Consider the following 19972-nt stretch of genomic DNA (forward strand, 5'->3'; position numbering starts at 1 on the left):
CACGCTTCGAGAACGAGACTTATTGGGGGCGTGGCCTAGCGTCGTTGCGTAATGAGACGTGAACTTGACCAAGCTGAGAAAATGTCGTAATCGACGCCGGCCTCACCATCAAAGACTGCAAGAGACCCTTGGAACCTTCCATTTTTTGTTTTGTTCTGTTCAGGCGAGGCTCGAAAGTCCCGCTAGGCCCCAGCTCGGTCTCCATGGATCGGACACAACCGCGGAGGTTCGCTTGAGGAAGTAGAAGAATGTGAAGAGGCGACGATGTGCTCCATGCAAAGCAACGCGGAGCCCCAGCCGACCGGTAGATGACGCCTTCGCTCGCCGCTCTTAGGTCACCAGAGAGCGGGAATTTGCGCCTCGTCGCCGCGGTCCCGTGATTCATGCCGTTGTTGTGTTTTGCCGTCGCTTCCGCAGCCTCCGACCCGGCGCTCATCCTGGAGCTAAAGACGCGGCGCCCCCCGTCCCTGGAGGGCCGTCCCGGATGTGAGACCTGGAGCGTGGACTTCTCCCCCGACGGAGCCTGGTTCGCCTGGTCCATGGGACACGGCATCGTGTGGGTGGTCGCCTGGCCCCTCGACTCGGAGTACGTGCACGTGAAGTTCACACGAGGCGTTCACCGACCCTCGGATATTGGCCATCAACAATATGTATCCAAAATAGTAACACAATTTCTTGTAATAGTAGAATAGTCTTCAAATAACAACCCCGGATCTGATGATTGTTTCAAATGGACAAAAACGCACATTTGAACAAGTGGTTAAAATGCTCTGGAGATGTATTTTGTATGAGAAATCATCCTGAAACAACACCCTAGAGGACTGTCATATTTCTTATGAACGCATCCATCATGATCCGGGTCTCCAAATGGCTGTAGAACATTTAAATGCAACGAGCCATATGATGACTAATCATCCTGAAAGGCAAGTCCTGCTCACCTATAAATATATATATATATATAGTATATATATATTTGAATGTCATAAAATTGAGGCTATTAAAAATCAAATTTACAAGAGTTATGTCGTTGCTTTCTAAAGGAAAAACAACAGCTGGTTTTCACCCCATCGCTAACAGCTGACTCAGCATGTGCAAAGAATGATTTCTTGTGTCAAAATATGTCATCTCGTCTCCAAAATATTCCAAAGTAACCAAGCGATGCATGTCAAACTAATCAGAGCCTACCGTCCATCTTTTCTGGGTCATCCCCCCACAGAGAAGGTCAGGACGGGAGCGTGGACCGAGGAGACAAGAGCTTCAGCTGCGGGTATCCAGTGTGGGGACTGGCCTTCGGACCCAGACCTCCCAAGGGGGCCTGCGCCAAACCGGCACCGAAAGGGAACAACGACAGTCTCCTGTTAGCCACGGGCCTGGAAAACGGCGTCATCAAAATCTGGAACGTTCTCACGGGTGAGAGCTCAGCTCCTGACGAGGACGCCATGTGGTCTTTATTTCACCCGCTTATTCCCGCGTCCACCAGGCATGGCCGTGTTTGACCTCCACGGCCACGAAGGCGTTGTTCGGCACCTCGTGTTCCCTCGGAACGGGACGCTCACGCTCGTGTCGTCGTCCCGGGACAAGACGTTGAGGATCTGGGACCTGACGCAAAAAGGTAGACAAACATTTTCATACATAATTCATATTCCGAATTTAAAGTGATCTGTATTTAAAAGAGAATCACATTAAATGTGAAGGCAATTATTTATGTAGCCTGAATATTCAGGACTAATATTCATCATGCATAGTTTCAAATGTAATCGCCAAGTAGCCATTGGGTTACTCCTGGCATATTTACTAATATTTATTAAGTGTTCATGAACTGTAAATCAATAGAAAATGATGCCATTAAAAGAATGGAAGGCTGGCATGCTTGTTGATTTCCTCAAGTGTAAAAAGAAGTGCAGCGGTGTAAATAGCAGGATGTTAAACAATAAAGCAGTTTTGGAAGAGCAGCTTCCATGAATGTGGTGCAAGTGTAAAAAGAAGTGAAGCCTTGTCACGGTTGCATGGGCAGGTAAGAAGGTCCAGGTGCTGTCAGGCCACAAGGACTGGATCAGCTGCTGCTGCGTGTCGCCGGACTGCAGCATGATGGCCACCGTGGGGAGGTTTGACAGAGTGAGCATCAACCGTTCACCAGCGTCCCCACTGAGGGGGACACGGGCGGTCACGCTGGTTTTTGCTTTCTTCCTCAGATGGTGTGCCTGTGGAGTCTGCGCTCGTACACCTTCATCAGGAACCTGACGGGCGGCAACCACAAGACGCTCTACCTGCTCTCCTCCTGTGACTTCTCCCCCGACGGTGCCCTGCTGGCCACGGCGGCCTTCAGCGGCGCCAGCTGGTGGATCGTCCTGTGGGACCCGTACACGGCCGAGAAGCTGGCCACACTGGTGTAAGAACAAAACCCCTCCCCTTTCCTTCGCCAGGTTTAAATCACTGGTGGCCGACGGCGTCTGGACTGCAGTACTTGGCTGCACCAGCAGTGGTGCTCAGCAACATGGTGTGAGCTGGGGGTGGCGTTAGAGCATCATCATGAAAGCACGCATGCTGATGTTCATCTGGTTTGGCAACTCTCGCTACCGACGTGCATCATGTCACCTGACTTCTAGCTCCTCCCACAGGGACTACTTTGAGGACTACGGGCAAAACCAGATCTCATCCATCCAGTTCTCTCCCAGCGGCTTGCACCTGGCCATCGTGACTGACGACAGGTGAGTCTGTCGTCGCGGTAATGGTCGCTCACAGCGGGTAAAAAAACAAAACGAGAGTCGACTCCTCACCTTGGCAGAGCACTTCGCATCTGGGAGCCCGGGAAACCAGGCATGGCCATGCAGACCAAAGCCGACAGGGAGTCCAACGGACTGTGCTGCAACTACCATCCACAAGGGGGCGTGGTCGCCACGGGGTAAGTCCCGCCTGGCTTGGTTTTCAACCTAAAACTGCCATTTATTTCATACATTTCCTAGTTTAAAACAGTTCGGATCTTTATCATAAAATTAATAATACATTCATATTACATTTCATAAAATATGTATATACATTAATCAAATCATGTAAACTGTGAGTTTGTAGTATTTATTAGCTGTGCCTAATATTTTGTCAAGGACCCGTGACGGCCACGTGCGGTTCTGGAAGGCCCCCTGGACTGTGCCCACCCTGCGCCACCTGTGCCGCTCCATCCTGCGCCACTCTGTGTCCACGCACCAGATGGAGCCGCTGCCCCTCCCAAAGAGAATCCTGGAGTACCTCACCTACCGCGACATCCCCAACTGCCTGAGGGGGCACCACGCCTCGGCGGACGACACTTGGCAAACCTAAGGCTTCGAGGGGCCTCGTTTACAGCCTGTGATTGTTGAACTGCCTCATGAGGTTTAGTTGTTGCTTTGCCATCATTTGATTGGCTGAGCCATTCCTACACTAAAGTTGTATTGCACTAGCACATCACTGTTAAATGATTTAATATATAGACATAATACTGCTGCTAATTTATTGTGTACATAGGAAAGGTGTTTCTAATGTTCCACGGCTGATCTCATGCATCACGACTCTACCTGCATGCCAAGAACTTTTATTAAAATCATTTACACAGAGCGCGGTCTTGTTGTTTATTGGAAGGTAAAGACTGACTGACTTGGCGGCGCTACGAGGCCTCGCTGACCACCAGGTCCCTGACCGCTTGGAAGGCTGCCACCATGGAGCTCAGCTGGATCTTCTCGTTGGTGCCGGACGCCAGCCTGTGCCTGCGGACGAGAGGAACGCCGCTTTGTGTCAGATAAAACGCTTTGCGCTCACGTCTCGGCGGAGAGTCACGTGACTTACTCCACGTCGGCCAGCTTGATGAGCAAACCCATCCGGACCGAGGCAGGGAAGTCCACTAAGGAGAATGAAAAAGGAGCAGTACAGCTTCAATTGGTGAATATTACAATGATAAGGAAGCACCAACCAGAACTTAGTGAATGCTCCTACCTCGGTGGATGAGCAGGTGGACTTCTGTGAGGATGTCCTGCAGCGCCAAACCTTTTAACGTCTTCAGCTCAAGGATCTCTGGTGTGGAGTTCAGGAACACCTTCAAAAACGCCTTTTTGCCTTTCAGCCACCAGGATAGAGGATACGTGTGTAGGCGGTGTTGAAGTCCTTATTGAGGGACCAGTCCAGGATGTTGGCAATGTCCGAGCGCAGGGGGTGACCCGTGCAGGTGTACACCGTGTCCTCAGTGACCGTGGAGTACGCCATGCTGGTGCTCTGTCGTCACAGGAGTCAATCAGAGAACACAAATGAAAATAGCAAGAGGTGGACCTCCAGTACCTGCAGGATGTTGAGGGATCTTCTCATGTCGCCTGATGACAAAGTGACCACTGCCTTCATTCCATCTGGCCTGATGTCGATGCTGTGGCAAGGGAAAAAAAGATCACCCTTCCAGAAGGAGACATTAAGGTGAGCATCAAGTACTCGCTATGGGTCGGTGGGTCCAAAGTCTTGCACAAAAAACACACACTTCATCAAATGCCAGAAATCCCCAAATCCGAGGTTTCCTGAATGCAGCATGTCGGGGTGGAGGTGTGTGTGGGTGGGGGGGTTAAAAAAATCTGAATTAAAAAAACACTGACCTCTCCTGCTGGATGACGTGCTCCAGTCGGGGGATCATCTGCTCCGGCGAGAGCGGCCCAAAGCGGAACCTCGTGCAACGCGACTGCAGCGCCGGGATGATTTTGGAGAGGTAGTTGCAGATCAAGCAGAAGCGAGTGTTCTCTGTGAACTTCTCTATCACTGTCAGGAAGAAGTCGATAACTTTATGGCTATCGGACGCGATCGATGTCTTCTGAGCTCACCTCGCCGCAGAGCATTCTGGGCATCCTGTGTCATGGCGTCGGCCTCGTCCAGTATCACCAGCTTGAAGCCCTTCCTGCAGCATGTGAAGGACAAGAGAGGTAAACAAAGACATGAGCCTTAATGCTGGTGAACTTACTTGAAAATGGTTCTGGTGCTGGAAAAGCTCAGGATGGGCCCTCGGACAACATCCATGCCTCGGTCGTCTGACGCGTTCAGCTGCACATCAACATAAGCTTCAATCAAAACGCATTTGACCATTTAAAAAGCATGCGCAGCGGAGACCAACCTCCAGAACCATGGAGTTAAACTCTTTGTCCTTGTACAGCTGCTTGGCACACGCCAGTATGGTGGAGGTTTTTCCGGTGCCGGGAGGCCCATAGAACAAGAGGTGTGGAAAACGGTCCTCGCTGATGAACTTCTGGACTGGAGAGTGAGGCGGAAGAAGATTGTGTCAAGGACTGGCAGCTGGAACAAAAGTTGTATCTTGCCATTATCTTACTGGTGCTGAGAATATCCTTGTGGGAGATCAGGTCGTCGAGTTTCTGCGGTCTGTATTTTTCAACCCTAAAAGAAATGAAATGGCATCAGTGTGATTAAGACTCAGCATCGTCTTTAGTCTATGAACTGCATTGGAAAAACTTTCCGATTTAAGCATTTGTTCTTATTTTGTGGAATAGATACGTCAAACTCTCGCTTACTTGAACCACTTTAACAAATAATGAAGCAATTTTCAATTCAAATTATAATTTGTACTAATATATAATTTTCAAATTATGTTATTATTAAAGTGCCGCTACGTATGGACATAGCTAGAGAGCTAGCTAGCTAGCTAGCACGTCCTTCGCTCACCAGGGTAGGTTTCTAGACTGCAGTGGTGCTTTACTGGAAGACTCCATGGCTCATATATGTTAATATAAACTCCTGGGATACACAATCACGACGTTTATCGGCTCATCTGGTTGATGATGTGTAGTTGCTGCCAGTGTTTGGCGCGCTATACGCTGACCCGGAAGAGGTCAGCATTATGCGTGTCACGTTATGCGTGACACGACGTACAACCAATGGATGGAAGGGACGTTTTCCGGTATTGTGGGCGGGTTCTACATGACGTCACGGCAGATTTCAAAGCGCTGTTGGGACATGTTAAGCCCAAACAGTTTCTCAGCGTGCACGCACGGTACGTGACAGATACGTTGTCTGTCAATCTCATTTAATGACGCTAACATTGACCTTATAGACCGTTGATAAAAAATAATGGTGACCCCTGGTGGTACAACAGCGCTGGTGCACGTCCTCCTTCTCTGCTCGGCTTTGATTGACAGCCAACATGTCGATGGTGGCGGCGGTGTGCTGGCGGAGGGAGAGGACCGGCCGGGATGCAGCTGCTGCCACGGGAGACAGGGAGTACCCGCGTCCGATCCACGCATCATCACCTTTAAACGACCGAGGGATACCCCCTCCCCCACCTTCCCCTCCCCACGCACACTCACCACCTCCCTCCTCCCGCCTCCATTCCTAACAGCCTGAACCGAGCTTAGCGAGAAGCGAGAGGATGGATACTGCGGCCGGCCGAGTCGTCCTGGCCGCCATCCTCGTATCGTTGTGACCGAAACTCCCACCCACCCATCCGACCCCTTCCTCCTCCTCCTCCTCCTCCTCCACCACCACCATCATCATCATCAGCGACACCTTGACGAGACAGCAGCCACGACGATGGAGCCTCTAAAGCGGCAACATCTCCTCCTCTCATGATGATGGCCTCCAGCCTCCCTGTGTCTCCTCGCTGAATTTATACTTTTCATTTTTTGTACATTTTTTGAGGGGGGAGAGCGGGGTTCAAAAAAAGGACTGGCCAAACTATGAACGAGGAGATGACCAAAAGCGAGGAGCAGCATTTGAGTTTGCAGAAAGCCTTGCAGCAGTGCGAGTTGGTGCAGAACATGATCGACATCAGCATCTCCAGCCTGGAGGGGTTGAGGACCAAATGTGCCACCTCCAACGACTTGACGCAAAAAGAGATACGGATGCTGGAAGTAAGCGACACACACGCACGCGCGCGGGCACACACGCACACGCACGCACGAGGGAGAGTGCGTGTTTTCAGGCGTGCAACAGTCTACCTTGCTATTGTTGCATAACCCAGCAGCCTGTTTAGTGCAGGGCAAATCAGAAAAAAGGCTGCAGTGGCTGAGAGAGACGTGCGCATTCTGCAGGTGGTGGAGGAAGAGGAGGAGCACCTTCTTCCTCCATCGCAGCCTCCTTAAAGGAGGCCGAGGCCTGCGGCCAGGCGGCCCATGTTTACCCTCCATCACGCCAGCCTGCTGCACCATCCAAGCCCATCAGACGTTCTCATCGCCTTCATCTCAAGAAGACATTCGCTCTCCATCCCGGGTGTCATTTTACTACAAGAAAACCAGGGATGCTGCTGGTGGCTCCACTGTGGACATCAAAGAGGCCAAAACTACGGTGGCCCTCAGGGTTCAACCTCAAAAGTAAAAGTAACCAGGCTTCCAGGATTTAGCCACATTAGCAGGAAGTAAAGAAGAGTACCAGGAGTTTAAGAGGCCAACAGGAAGTTAACGAAGCTAACAGGCGTACAGGAAGTAAAGAAGAGTACCAGGAAGTTAGCTAGACTAGCCGGAAGTATTGGGATGCATAATAAAGTTAGTGGGGTGAAACCATCCATTGTTACTTTGTTTCAGTTGGCTGTGAACTGGTATTTGTATACATCGGTATTACACCTTACGTCTTGAAATACATATACCCCGCAGGTCTGGCGCCTCTGCTAGCTTGGTTAGCATCCTGCTAGCCAAGTTAACTTCCTGGTATAGTGTGGCTAACTTCCAGAAAGCCTGGTTTACTTACTATTAGTCTACTTCACTTGATTAACGTCTTGGTAGTGTAGCTGACTTCTTGGTAACCTAGTTAATGTCCTGCTCACCGGGGTAACTTCCTGTTAGCTTATTTAACTTCCTGGTAGGCTGATTAACGTCCTGCTAGCTTACTTAACTTCCTGATAGCCTTGTTAACATCCTGCTAGTGTGGCTGACTTCTATCACACGAGTGTCAGTCAAAAGTCAGGATCATGTGTCTATGTTACCTCTTGGAAGACCGTTTCCTCCACTGAAAAAAGTTATCCCATTGCTAAATCAGGATTATGAGATAAAAAGTCAGGATTATGGGATAAGAAGTCAATATTATGATAAGAAGTCAATATTATGAGACAAAAAGTCATACCATGAGATAAAAAGTCAACATTATAAGACAAAAAGTCAACATTATGAGTTAAAAGAGATGGCGACACTATTGGTCCTGGAAAAACGTCCCGTAAAGCCTAGGTGAGATGGAAGCCCATTTCCGCCACTGAAAAAAGTTATCCAATGCTAAGTCATAATTATGAGATAAAAAGTCCAAATGATGAGGTACAAACTGCGCATGTGGCACACGTGCCGCCTTCTTCACTTGGCAAAAATGGCGACTCAAGGTGGGTTTCCTACTGATGTCCGTGCTCGCATTCTTCTTCAGTAGGATAATTCTGACTGCTTATCTCATAACATTGACTTTTTATCTCATAATTCTGACTTTTTGTCTCATAATATTGACTTTTTGTACCATAATATTGACTGTTTAGGATACGCACCTTGTGTCGCCATTTTTGCCAAGTGAAGAAGGCAAGCGCAGTTTGTACCTCATCATTTGGACTTTTCATCTCATAATTATGACTTAGCATTGTGTAACTTTTTACAGTGGCAGAAACAGGCTTCCATCTCACCTAAGCTGGTCGTCAGCTCGGAGGCTTTACGCGACGTTTTTCCAGCACGGTGTTCAGAAAGCCAGCTCGACCAGCGAGGAGCCTCAGACTCACTTGAGCGTGGAGGACCTGCAAGCACGCGACGGCGACGCCTCGGGAGATAGAAACAAACACCATTAAAGGGCCATAAGGCGGCCATTAAAGTGGCTTGGAGTGGCAGGGGACGTCACCTTACGTAAGAATACGGAAGCCACAAAAGCCGAGAGTGGAAGCAAAAGTACCGCTTTTATTCAATGACATCTTGTATGCTGGAAGCTTGGTCATACCCCCCGCGCTAAGAACGTTAAAAAAACAGCAGATGAAAGGAGTGCATAGTGACAGCTACCATGGGGAGGGGGGGTCAAATTCAATCTACATCGGGACCTCGTCCATCCAAGGTCCAACTTAAACTGAATTTTATCTATCCATCCATTTTCTATACTGCTTATCCTCATGGCCTGGTCGCCATCCAATCACAGGGCACATATAGTTTATTATTTCATGAATTCTTTTAAAACTTACATTTTTTTTATTTCAGTTTCTTACTGGAGGACCAATGCAATATTTTTTTCATATGTTCTGTTTTATATTTACTTCATTTGATTTTTTGTATTTTTATTAAACTTTTTCAAATTGTGTGTATAGATTTTTTTAATTGAAGTTTAATTTAACTGAATTTTCTGCAGTCATTTTATTTTATTATTAAGATTGTTTTTCCTTGCATGTTTAGTTCTTTTGTTAATTAAATTGAATCGTTTTTTCATTAGTTTTTATTTCCTTATAAATGGTATATATATAATATACATGGATTGGCGTTTGTGGGCGTTTTGCTCGTTGCCGCGTGACTGTCGACATTTTGTTGCATTAGAAGTTTGCCACGTGTTGTCTGAAGGAGGTTTGGTGGACTGACCTTCTTCTGGAATGTGAAGTCAATTTCACCAAAAATGGGGGCTGCAACAGTCCCCTCGTGGGCGGCCGGTGAGTTGCTCCCTCCTCCACTACGTTCTTGGCCACTATACAGTGGACACTTGGTACATTCGTTCTGGTTCTGGTTCTCGTCTCCTTCTCATTCTGGTTCTGGTTCTGGTTCTGGTTCTTTTCCAACAGCAAACAATGTATAATCCCCCAATCTCACTATAACCTGACCACAATGATCGGGTATGAGAAGCGTTGCACCCACATCTCCATCATCTTCATGTCGATGATAAAACAAAGGCGTGTGAGATCCGGTATGAGAAGCGTTGCACCTACATCTCCATCACCTTCATGTTGATGATAAAAGAAAGGTGTGTGTGTGTCCCAATCCCAGGGGAAGCTGGTCAAGTACTTCAGCCGCCAGCTGTCCTGCAAGTGCAAAGTGGCCTTAGAGGAACGAAGCACCGAGCTGGAGGACTTCCCTCGCCTCGGGCACTGGTTCCGTATCGTCAACCTGAGGAAGGAGGTCACGCAGGTGGGGCCAACAGTCCTAACGGGTAATACTTCAGTATAACAGTAATACTTCAACATGTGACTTTGACATTTTCAGTAGCGTTCAGTGCCTTGCATATTTGCCCTTTCTTTTCTCTGATTGAAATTGTAAACAAAAAGAGTACTGCAGCTATTGATCCGGCAGAGGGCTCTTTGTCAGAAAAGGGATTCAAACCCGCACCTACAGACAAGAATGAAAGCTTTTTCATGAAAGCTTTTTCATGAAGTATCTCCTGATGTCTGTAGGACAGATAAGGACCAAGTCCAAGGTCCAGTACCCGAGACGACTGCGAGGTCCATAACCCAGCTTAAATCGACTGGGACCTGAACGCAGTACCGTAGACCACGGGCCATCCTGACACATGTCTTTTCACAGCACCATTGTCTGAAACTTTATTTAAAATGGCTTTGTTTACACTGTGCTCCAGGTAATGCTAAGGAAGCTAGCATGCTAGCCTTGTTACCGGTTTGTAATTGCTTTTGTTTATTAGTTGCCAGTATGTTTTGATAAAGATGAAAACACGAGATGGCAACTCAACATGAATGGAAGGTCATTGGGGGGTTTCAACACTTTTTTTGTGGGTCTACAAAGGACATGAGCCCGGGCGAGGTGACTCTGGAGGGTCTGCTGGACATGAGCGAGCAACAAGTGTTTGAGCTCCTGCAAAAGTTTGGCGCCAACCAGGAAGAATGCGCCCGACTCAACGCCTCGCTGTCCAGCCTCCGGAAGGCCCACCAGCTGGGTAAGATCTTCCCTGCTAGTTTAGCGGCTAGCTATTTTGTATTGTATTTATTTATGGACCAACATAACTGGTCAATAACCATACTTCATGGAAGTCATGCCTTCTAATTTATCTGCTTGCACCATGGATGATAGAAGAAAGAAAATACGGAACTACGTAAAACAATTCTCGTTGCCTGACATTGAGCTCTGTAACTGAGTCATAATACTAGATGGACGGATGACGATTGGTATCCGGTTATGGGATATTATAACATATTAGAGTCATACGGCATGCAGGTGAGACTCTTTTAAGTCTTTTTTTGCTTCTTGCATGATTGCTGACAGCCTCATGAAGCACAACCCAATGTTGCGTTCACGGCCTATCCGATAATAGTGGGCGATAATGCGATATATATCGTAACCACAGGATAAAGATGTCTATCTTTACTGTTAAGAAAAAATGTCTACATTGCAGGAGTTTGGTTGGGAATACAACACAATAGTGATTTCTGTGAGGCATTTCCATGTACACTTCGATCAAAAGTTCGTGCTGGTGTTGCAAGGAAGTCAGCAGGCTAATTGGGAGCAATTAGCAGGCACACCTGCTTCCCATTAGCTGTTGTTTACTCGCCCCCTCCAGCTCGCCTCCAAGATGTTTGGAAAAAAAAATCTCCCCGAGTGTCATTCATGAAGGAGGTTATTTGTTTCTCCTCCTCCCCTTATTTTCCTTTCTGCGCGTTTTTTCCATTGTGTTGTTTGCGCTGCCGTGGCTGCTGTTCCCAGTTGAGACACTTGGGGGCGACAAAGACCGACCTGTGGGTTGTCGGTCGTTCATGTGCTTTGCCACTGCAATGACGCCATATAAATGGGGGCAGTAGAAGCTCACTAGTCAAGCTGTTCATGGAGAGCCGCTATTGCCGTTACAGTTTTGACTTGAACAATTGAGCGATTTTTGCCTTTTTGGTGATCATGAACATAGGACAGGTTTTAGGCAAAAAGTGTTTGTATTCATCAGTTTTTATTTAACAATATATTACTGGATTTTGTTTTGATTGTATTTATTGGTTTTCGGTAGTCGATGTTCCTTGCACTTCCTCCTTCCTTCCACTGCAATGATGCCGTATGGCCAGATGGGGGCAGTAGAAGACCACTAGTCCAGCTGCAACACAACCAGTATTGCCAATACATTTTACTTGAACATTTGTCAAGAATATTGAATAATCTTCAGATTTTTCCCTTTATTTTGTGATCATGAACACGTGTTTTCATCAAACTATTATTTAAAATTGTATATATGTGTATATATACATAAAAGACAACATAGAAGGATTCCCTTCTCCTGCATTTGTTTGTTTCTTTCGGCGTTTTCCCGATTACGGCATACAGTTTTGAATCCAAATAAAGGCAATATACATAAACAAAATAGCCATGGTATCAATGCTAATGATACTTTGATCGACCCACCCATCGTTGGGACATTGTGAGGGTGATTATACGAGGCATTTTGTCATAGTTAAATGAAACAAATTCAAGTTTTGGACTCTGCTTTCCTCAACAACATTTCTTCCTCCTCCTCCTCCTCCTCCTCCTCCTCCTCCTCCTCCTCCTTCTGCTTCTTCTCCTCCAAACAGCCCAGCCCCTTCCTTCCTCGGATTGCCTTCACAGACTCTTTGGCACGCAAAGACAGAATGGAATTAAGCGAGCTAATGAATCAAATTAGGCGGTAATGTGACTCAGTCCGGTTCCAAGAGAGCCGTGCTCGCAAAGAGGAGTCTTGCGGTCTACTGTGATTAAAAACTACTTTGCGTTAACAAACCTGCCTCCTGATAACCAGGGGCCTCCTTTATGAAACATGGCGTAGAAATCGCACCAAAAGTGTGCGTACGCCACAAAATTTTCCCATTTCTAAAAGTGTGCGTACGCACACCTGAATGCAAAGATAGCTTGATAGTCGCACTCCACTTACACGTTTGCGTAGCGAGACTCACCTCCCACCAGCCCCGGCAACCCACATTTTCCCATCAACGGTCCATGCTAAGTACCACGGATGTTGCCGCCATGCTTCATGAGCCTGTGTTGCATTTGGCCGGCTTCTTCTGAATCGTGGCTGCTGAGAAGATGAAGCCGAAGACAAAAGAAAAGTGATAAAGGGAGCACGAAGGAGATTAGCTGTGCCTCGTAAACTTAATCCATGTGATGATTGACGAGCTAGCCTGATGTTTATGTGATATGTTCATGTTTGTCATTGAAGGCTGCTTTGTTTTTTTCATCTAGCTTTATTTTAGTCAGGATATGCGTCATGGTGCGTAATGCTCAGTGTCAAATAACAAGACTTTCCACAAATGTTGCTTGTCAATGATGGATCCATCTCTATCGGCTTCCATTGCACCTTTATTTCTACCATACGGTTTCACTCCACCGCGTCTAATATGTGTCCACGTTGCCACATGGCGTACACAGCTTTCAAGCCCCGTTTTGTGTGTAAGCATTTTTTCTAAATGAGGCCCGTGATCCTTTGATGTTGACGTCATGGCGGCAGTGGCGGCTGATATGGAACATCTTGGTACCGGTCCGATACGATGTGCGTACAAGTACATTGTGCCAGCTTAGCCTAGTCGGAAAGAACAAGGAAATGATTCAAAGTAGCGCTCCCATGTCTGTCTCTGGCTGACGGATAGTTGGCAGAGCTTTGCTTTAAGATGTGTAGCAAAGCCTTCAAGGGGCCAAGTGGTGGCATATTCATTTGCTGCTCATGAAGAGGCGTTAAAAAGTCACTTTCCTGAAATGCTAGCCACACCAGATGGGGGAACCTCACTCCATTGACATGCTACCAGTGTGCATTAACCCGAACCGGTTTCAACTTCCTGTGTATTTATGTTGAATGCATCAAGTAGCTCTCCTGTTTCTTCCACTGTGGCTTGCACAAAGACAACAAAAGCCTATTTTTGACATAGGATTCTGGTGAATGGAGTGAGGTTCCCAAGTGTGGTGAAGTTAGTGCACTTTAACTTTGGCACTTTCCCTTTCACATGTTGGCTTCCTGCCTAATCGGCTGGGACGATCCAAGAATCCACATGGGAGGTAAACACAAAGAGAACAGCAGGCTTAGGGTGAATGGAGTGAGGTTCCCAAGGCCGGTGAAGTTAGCACATCATAGCTTTAGCACTCTCCTTTTCATACGTTGACTTGCTGTCTAAACAGGCTGCGGAAGAAATCCAAATGGGAGGCAAATGTAAGGAGAACAGCGGGGCTAGGGTGAATGGAGTGAGGTTCCCGAGTCTGGTGAAGTTAGCGCATCTTAACTTCAATAGCATGTCATCATAAATAAATGTGTCGTCCCTCGTGTGATGTGTCCAGTGTGTGGTTTGAACAGGTTAAAGAAGCTCCTGAGAGCTTTGGGGTGTTATTTTTACCAACTGGAATGGAGAATCCGGTCCTATAGGAGCATTTGGAAGCTGCCAGGAGGATTAAAGATTATGTATCTGTGAGAGAATATGTTGTCCCTGTGTCATGACTCATGGGGTGAATTATATAAAACAGGCCGGCATGGTTGGTGGCTACAATCCGGGGCGGATTAGACACGGCATCAGAGGAGAGGTGGAGGGGCTGCACATGGCGTGATGGTGTAGGATGGAAACTAATAGAATTCTTCGCTACGAGCTCCTGGGACTGCGGTCCGCCAGGCGCAGGGAGGATGAGTCATAGGTTTCAGAGGCAGCTGCTCGCTGCTTTTTTGCATGTTAGACCTGCTGTAGATCAGGCTAATGGTGCTGATGGCCACCTCGCTCCGCAGGTGTCCTCTCATGGCTCCACCAGGGAAGGAGTCCGCCTCTCCGGGCCTAGACGGCACCAAGGGGGCCCGCATGAGTAAGACCAGGAAGTCGGGGGAGGGGACGGTTGAGAATTGGAGTGAGGACTGTTGAGGAATTTGCTAACAAGCGAGGATGATCAGGTGACGTCCTTTGCTGAGCTGTCACCCACAAAAGCCAAAGAAAAAGCAAAACACAGGTGTAGAATTCATCTTGTGATGCTCAGCTAACCACGCTCATCTCCAAATCTCAGTGTGGAGATTGAGCAAAGTATGTACAAGAAGGAATGTGGAATTCTGCAAAGTTAGCATATCGGAACGTTGACTTGCCGCCTAAACGGGCTGTGGAAGAAATCCACAGAAACCCAAACCCACAGAAAGGGTTTGGGTGAATGGACTGAGGTTGCCAAGGCCAGGGAAGTTAGCCCAACTTAATTTTAGCCACCTGCTTTTCCCATGTTGAAATGCTAGCTAAACGGGCTGCGTCTATGTTAGCTGTGCTAACAAGCAGGGGACGTTCTTCTCTCGTCGTGCCCTCTTATGGACAAACGTTGCAGTGTAAAAGCTAAAGAAAAAGCAAAATACCTTTGAAGGAGTTCATCCTTTAAAGGTGACGGTGAATGGAGCGAGGGTCCCCATCTGCTGACGTTAGCGTGTCTATGGGCTAACGGATCGGATTCAGGTTTAGCTCCGAGCCTGTGAATCTTTGCGTCCGTGACAATGAAGGTGTTTTTTGGATTCATTGAGTCGGAACGCTGCCACATGGAAGCCAAATGAAAAAACACCCAAGTGGAGGCGTGAGAATGTCAAACTGGGGTGATGTTTTTGGCGATCCAGTTGCCCGGCAACCGGCGAAGGGCGGGCCCAACCTCAGCATCACCTGACAAACACACTCAAGTCCTTCCCTGAAACTTTCCCGGTTGAAATTGGCCAAGAAGTGAACCGCATGGACTGAATGTGAGCGCACCCGGTTCAACTTTATGACAAATGAGCACTCCAAAGCGCTCAGGCGTCCACCACTTTGCCGCCTCTGCCTCATTTAGCCCGAGGCTGCTGGCTCAGGTGAGACGGTGCAGATGTGGACGTTCATTAGCGCTCCGCCTCGGCCCGGATCGTTGCTAAGATACTCACTGCTGCGGCGGGGGAGATTGACTCCTAACATGGTGTGAGTGTGATTCCAGTTGGCTGAGAGATATCAAGGGTGTCGGGTGATGAGCGATGTCCCTGGAGGTGGGGGTCCATCTCTTAAGGCCACCGCCGGCTCGGAAAGAAATATTTCTTTGGATTAAATTACACTTGGAAGATGGGAATCTTCCACAGCGCTGTCAACAACATCATTTGGCAAATTTTAGATACGGTCCGACAGAAGTTGCTCGTCAGGGACAAAACTCCTGTAGTCGTACAGCTTGGATAGCAGGATGCATTTGCTGTCAAACACAGCACATTATTGACGCATGGCAGGGTCGCGTGCACGAATGCTGCCAGCACATTATTGGTCAAATAGCTGGCAACACAAGTGAGGCTCAAAATAATTGTATCATGCCTACAGTCAAGCTCGGTGATGCAGGTGCACGAGTGCTGCCGGCACATTGTCTACACAGCTGGTGAGAAAAGCGAGTACACCTCAGTAACATGCCCAAAGAGTGGTCCAAAGTGGCGGTATGTCCCGTAATGCACCATTACTCTGCCAGTGCCGGCAGCACTCATGCAGCCCCAGACAGTGACACTAGCAGCAGCATGACTGTTGTTGGCCGAGCCAAAGATGCGGGTTGTGTTTGTATCCCTCTGATGGATTCCAACCAGGAGACATTCAACTTCAAAGTAAACGGAGGCGTGTCTTGAATGCGACTAAATTTAAAAAAAGATGAGTCGCCGTGTCCCTCGCCTCGCAGCGTCATCTTACTCTCAGTTGGCTCCTTTTTCACTCTGAGTTCAGAAACTCAGTTGGGACCTTTTATTGGGGGTGGGGTGTTTTTTTTAAACGGGTTGAGTTGACGCTGCTGGTGTTGATCATTTGTCTTTGAAGTCTGCTTTTGATGCTTGTCTCTCCTCCGAGATGCCGCCACCGCAAAGCAAAATAAGAGCCGAGAGATTTGCATCAACGCCTTCTCGGTCAACAGCCACCTCAAGGCGGCCCCTTTTGACCCGCCGGGATATTGTCCCGCTTTATTTCATGTATGAAAGATGCTGAAAGCAATGCAGAGTAGGTCGGTGTCAGGAAATGAATACTTAAGTAGTTATCCACTGTTGGCATGATTAGAGCCCTCCAGGCGGGACATAGCACCCCTGAAGTCACATTTACACTCATATTACCCAATATATCATCATTAGAACAAACAAGGCCTAATGTAGACTGAAATGTTTTTTGCTTTCGTTATATTCATCATTTTTAAAAAATGTCATCATTTTGAATTTTTTTGACATTCCGTTGTGTAATTCTGACTTTTAACGTCATTTCTTTTTGAATGAACTTTTTGCCCAAATGTACATATTTTTGGATGAGTAATAGGTTGTATTCAAACACGAAACAGCAGCGCTATTAATAATAATATCTGGTTATGGATCATTAATTGATTCTCTTTCCAATAAAGAGGAATAAAGAAATTCCTTCTATTTCTTTGTGTCTTTCTGAAGAGCAACTTGAGGAGGATAGGTTGCACAGTAACGGAGGTAAAGTATGGCTGCTGTTTGCCCGCCGTGCTTCCTCTCCTTTTGCTTTGTCTTCCATTTTGCCACCGCCGCACGTTAAAGCTCATTCATTGGCCGCCAGCAACCTCACCGCCCACGTTCATGCTTCATAAGCCAGTAGCCGCCCAGGAAGTATGACGTGCATGAAGGAGCCATCTCATTCACCCAAAGCATTCTCCAGAGTCTTTCATCATCTGGAGTACATGAGAAAGTGCTCTATGAGCACATTAGAGACAGAGACAGGAAGAATTAGAGACAGACAAACTGCAGGATGCTAACTGCTCACGCTGCTGGTAGTTTGGTTCTCAAGACGTTGTATGTGGTTCACAGGGAGCCAGACCAAGCAGGACTGGTCCATCCAGTGGCCTACCTCCGAGTCGGGCAAGGAGAACACCCCCGTGGGTCAGCCAGAGGCAAGCCAGTGGATCCGCTTCCAGCTGTCCCAAAGCCCCAAGGTCCAGTCCAAGTCCAACCAGCACATGTGCCACAGCCTCCAGGCCCCGGCGCCCCCTCTGTACACGACTGACCGACTGACCGTGGACAGCCCCTCCACGGGACTCCTGCCCACCCTGAACTCTGGCCCCCGCTCGCTACCCCCATCGCCTCGCCAGAGACATTTTGGCCACACGCCTCCTCGGACTCCCCTGGTGTTCAACACCATGACCCCGCCCGGCACTCCGCCCATGCGGCGAAGGAACAAAGTGAAGGCCCCGGGAACGCCACCGCCGCCCAGTCGCAAGCTGATCCACCTGCTGCCGGGCTTCACCGCCCTGCACCGCAGCAAATCCCACGAGTTCCAGCTGGGGAACCGCTTGGACGACACGCAGATGCCAAAGTAAGTCGCTCTGTGTCCGTCAGCCGGATCTTTATTGATCTCTCAGCTTAACATTCAACGTTCACACATTTCTCTATCGTGGCGCCATCGTACCTGCAAACCTTCTCTAAATGCACGGCATAACACCTGCTAGTCAAAGATCCTCTATACCACAGGAGCACGCTTCTGTTTCTCAGTACAGACTATAAAAGCACAAGGCTAAGATCCTCTACAGGCGAGGATCACTCTTCTGTTCATCAAGCTCTAAAACGTCAAAGATCCTCTATATGACATACACATGCTCTGCTGTTTTAAGGACAAAAACACAAAAGATCCTATGTATGACAAAAGCATTCTGGAAAAAACACTCTTCAAAGATTCTCGATGTAAGAGAAGCACTCTGCTGTTTGTCGGGACCTATTGCAAAAACACAAGTCAAAGATCCTCTATATGAGAGGAGCACTCTCTAAAACACAAATCAAAGATGTTCTGGATGACAGACAAGTGCTCTGCTGACAAGCCTATCAAAGATCCTCTATTTGACACACTCTGCACTGTACTGCAAAAACGTGAGTCAAAGATCGTGTGTATGACAGGAGTGCTGTGCTGTGTTGGTAAAACTGTTCAGAAGAGAAGGGAGGCAACGGAGTGAGGTTCCCCAGGCTGCAGAGGTTAGCTTTATTTGAATGAGAAGAAGTTGGCGCTATAAATCCATCATGGCGGTAGGGTGACCGATAACGTAGCGGCTCCAAAGATCTCCATCGCGTTCTTTCCTGGAGTCCCATCATTGGAACCCACGGACACGGTCCAGATAGGAGGCCAGGGGGGGCGGGGGGCAGTTGCTGACCGTCGGTGTTTGCGTCTGCTGCTATGCTGATCAGATTTTGCCATAAACAGAGTCCGCCACTGCCGGCTAATCAGGAACCAGAGCCGGCCCCGGGGGGGCTGCGCCCATTCCGATAATGCCATTAGATGACAGTGCTCTATTACCGCCACACTTGCTGACAGTCATCTGGGCCGCCATGATCACGCTGGCGCTGAACAGCATTAGAGAATTGATTACCGGTCCCTGAGCAGCCGACTGCAATCCACGGGCCTGGAAACCATTCATCCACCTGACGGGGGTGAGGTAGAACATCCTTGATGAGCATCACACGGCTGCTTTCTTGTTGTGGCACATCGTGGCCATGTGTATTTAACCAGTACAATTGCTCCGTGCTTGCACGGCTTCTTGTTGCTAGGCAGAATTCATGGGGCCCAAAGAAACAGAACCCTTTCCTGGGAAGGTCTTCCCAAAGACGAGGTCACATGTCAGCTCATTGGTTTACCGAGCTGCCATAGCGTTGGGAGTACTCCGGGAACATGGGGTCCCAGACCACCTAGTTCAGGGGGTCCCAGACCACCTAATTCAGGTGGTCCTAGACCACCTAGTTCAGGCGGTCCCTCCACTGTAGACCCGTTTCCAGTGAGGGTCGGACTCCGCCAGGCCTGGACCTTGCCACCCATTCTGTTCTAGGTGCATCCAGGGCGTTCCGGTTTGGTGGCTGCAGGATCGGGTCTCTGCTTTTGTCGATGGGCCAAGGATGAGTTCCTACCCCAAGTGGAGGTCTTTGATGGAACACGAGATGGACAGGCGGATTGGTGCGGCGTCTGTATGGGTCTGTTACTGTGAAGGGGGGGCATCTAGGTTCCCATGGTTATGGATGGCGGTACAAGTGGGGTGGCCAGGCTCTCCCTGAGAGACAAGGTGAGAAGCACTGTCATCTGGAGAAACTCAGAGCAGAAGCTACTCCTCCGCATTGAGAGGAGCTGGGTGAGAAACTCGGAGCAGAAGCTACTCCTCCGCATAGCTAG

General features: G+C 48.3%; 3 protein-coding genes across 7 annotated transcripts in view; 2 read left to right on the forward strand and 1 right to left on the reverse strand.

The window, feature by feature from the left end:
* Positions 1–35: 35 nt before the first annotated feature.
* On the forward strand, positions 36–3588 carry wsb2 (WD repeat and SOCS box containing 2). The gene is made up of 9 exons (XM_058069666.2): positions 36–304; positions 418–586; positions 1217–1410; positions 1481–1612; positions 2015–2115; positions 2193–2389; positions 2619–2708; positions 2786–2902; positions 3102–3588. The coding sequence occupies exons 1-9, from the start codon at positions 265–267 to the stop codon at positions 3313–3315; spliced, it is 1254 nt and encodes a 417-aa protein (XP_057925649.2). The 5' UTR covers positions 36–264; the 3' UTR covers positions 3316–3588.
* rfc5 (replication factor C (activator 1) 5) lies at positions 3550–5846 on the reverse strand. The gene is made up of 11 exons (XM_058069681.2): positions 5677–5846; positions 5327–5391; positions 5114–5250; positions 4964–5043; positions 4827–4900; positions 4605–4764; positions 4303–4384; positions 4110–4239; positions 3964–4041; positions 3817–3871; positions 3550–3737 (listed from the first exon to the last, which is right to left on the reverse strand). The coding sequence occupies exons 1-11, from the start codon at positions 5721–5723 to the stop codon at positions 3638–3640; spliced, it is 1008 nt and encodes a 335-aa protein (XP_057925664.2). The 5' UTR covers positions 5724–5846; the 3' UTR covers positions 3550–3637.
* Positions 5847–5994: 148 nt separating this feature from the next.
* Positions 5995–19972, forward strand: part of ksr2 (kinase suppressor of ras 2) — a 35129-nt gene continuing 21151 nt past the window's right edge. For 2 of the 5 annotated variants that reach the window (XM_058069610.2, XM_058069612.2), the window contains exons 1-5: positions 6000–6860; positions 9927–10067; positions 10677–10827; positions 17251–17286; positions 17635–18139. In XM_058069610.2, the coding sequence (XP_057925593.2) occupies positions 6687–6860; positions 9927–10067; positions 10677–10827; positions 17251–17286; positions 17635–18139 (1007 nt within the window). In that variant the 5' untranslated portion in view covers positions 6000–6686. Of the gene's footprint in view, positions 6861–9926; positions 10068–10676; positions 10828–17250; positions 17287–17634; positions 18140–19972 lie in introns of all 5 variants that reach the window. The other 3 variants (XM_078789560.1, XM_078789561.1, XM_058069611.2) reach the window with 3 other exon arrangements.

The sequence above is a fragment of the Doryrhamphus excisus genome, linkage group LG3 (assembly GCF_037039965.1).
Source record: "Doryrhamphus excisus strain RoL-2023G ecotype Guam linkage group LG3, RoL_Dexc_Guam_v1.1, whole genome shotgun sequence".
In the NCBI taxonomy this organism is placed as follows: domain Eukaryota; kingdom Metazoa; phylum Chordata; class Actinopteri; order Syngnathiformes; family Syngnathidae; genus Doryrhamphus; species Doryrhamphus excisus.

Bases quoted from the DNA above. Each gene is read 5' to 3' on its own strand.
- wsb2 (XM_058069666.2), top strand. From the start codon at position 265: ATGTGCTCCATGCAAAGCAACGCGGAGCCCCAGCCGACCG. The intron at 305-417 runs GTAGATGACGCC...TCGCTTCCGCAG, and splicing joins CGCGGAGCCCCAGCCGACCG to CCTCCGACCCGGCGCTCATC. The intron at 2,903-3,101 runs GTAAGTCCCGCC...TATTTTGTCAAG, and splicing joins GGGGGCGTGGTCGCCACGGG to GACCCGTGACGGCCACGTGC.
- rfc5 (XM_058069681.2), bottom strand. From the start codon at position 5,723: ATGGAGTCTTCCAGTAAAGCACCACTGCAGTCTAGAAACCTACCCTG. The intron at 5,044-5,113 runs GTTGGTCTCCGC...GTTGATGTGCAG, and splicing joins TTAACTCCATGGTTCTGGAG to CTGAACGCGTCAGACGACCG. The intron at 4,901-4,963 runs GTAAGTTCACCA...CACATGCTGCAG, and splicing joins AGCACCAGAACCATTTTCAA to GAAGGGCTTCAAGCTGGTGA.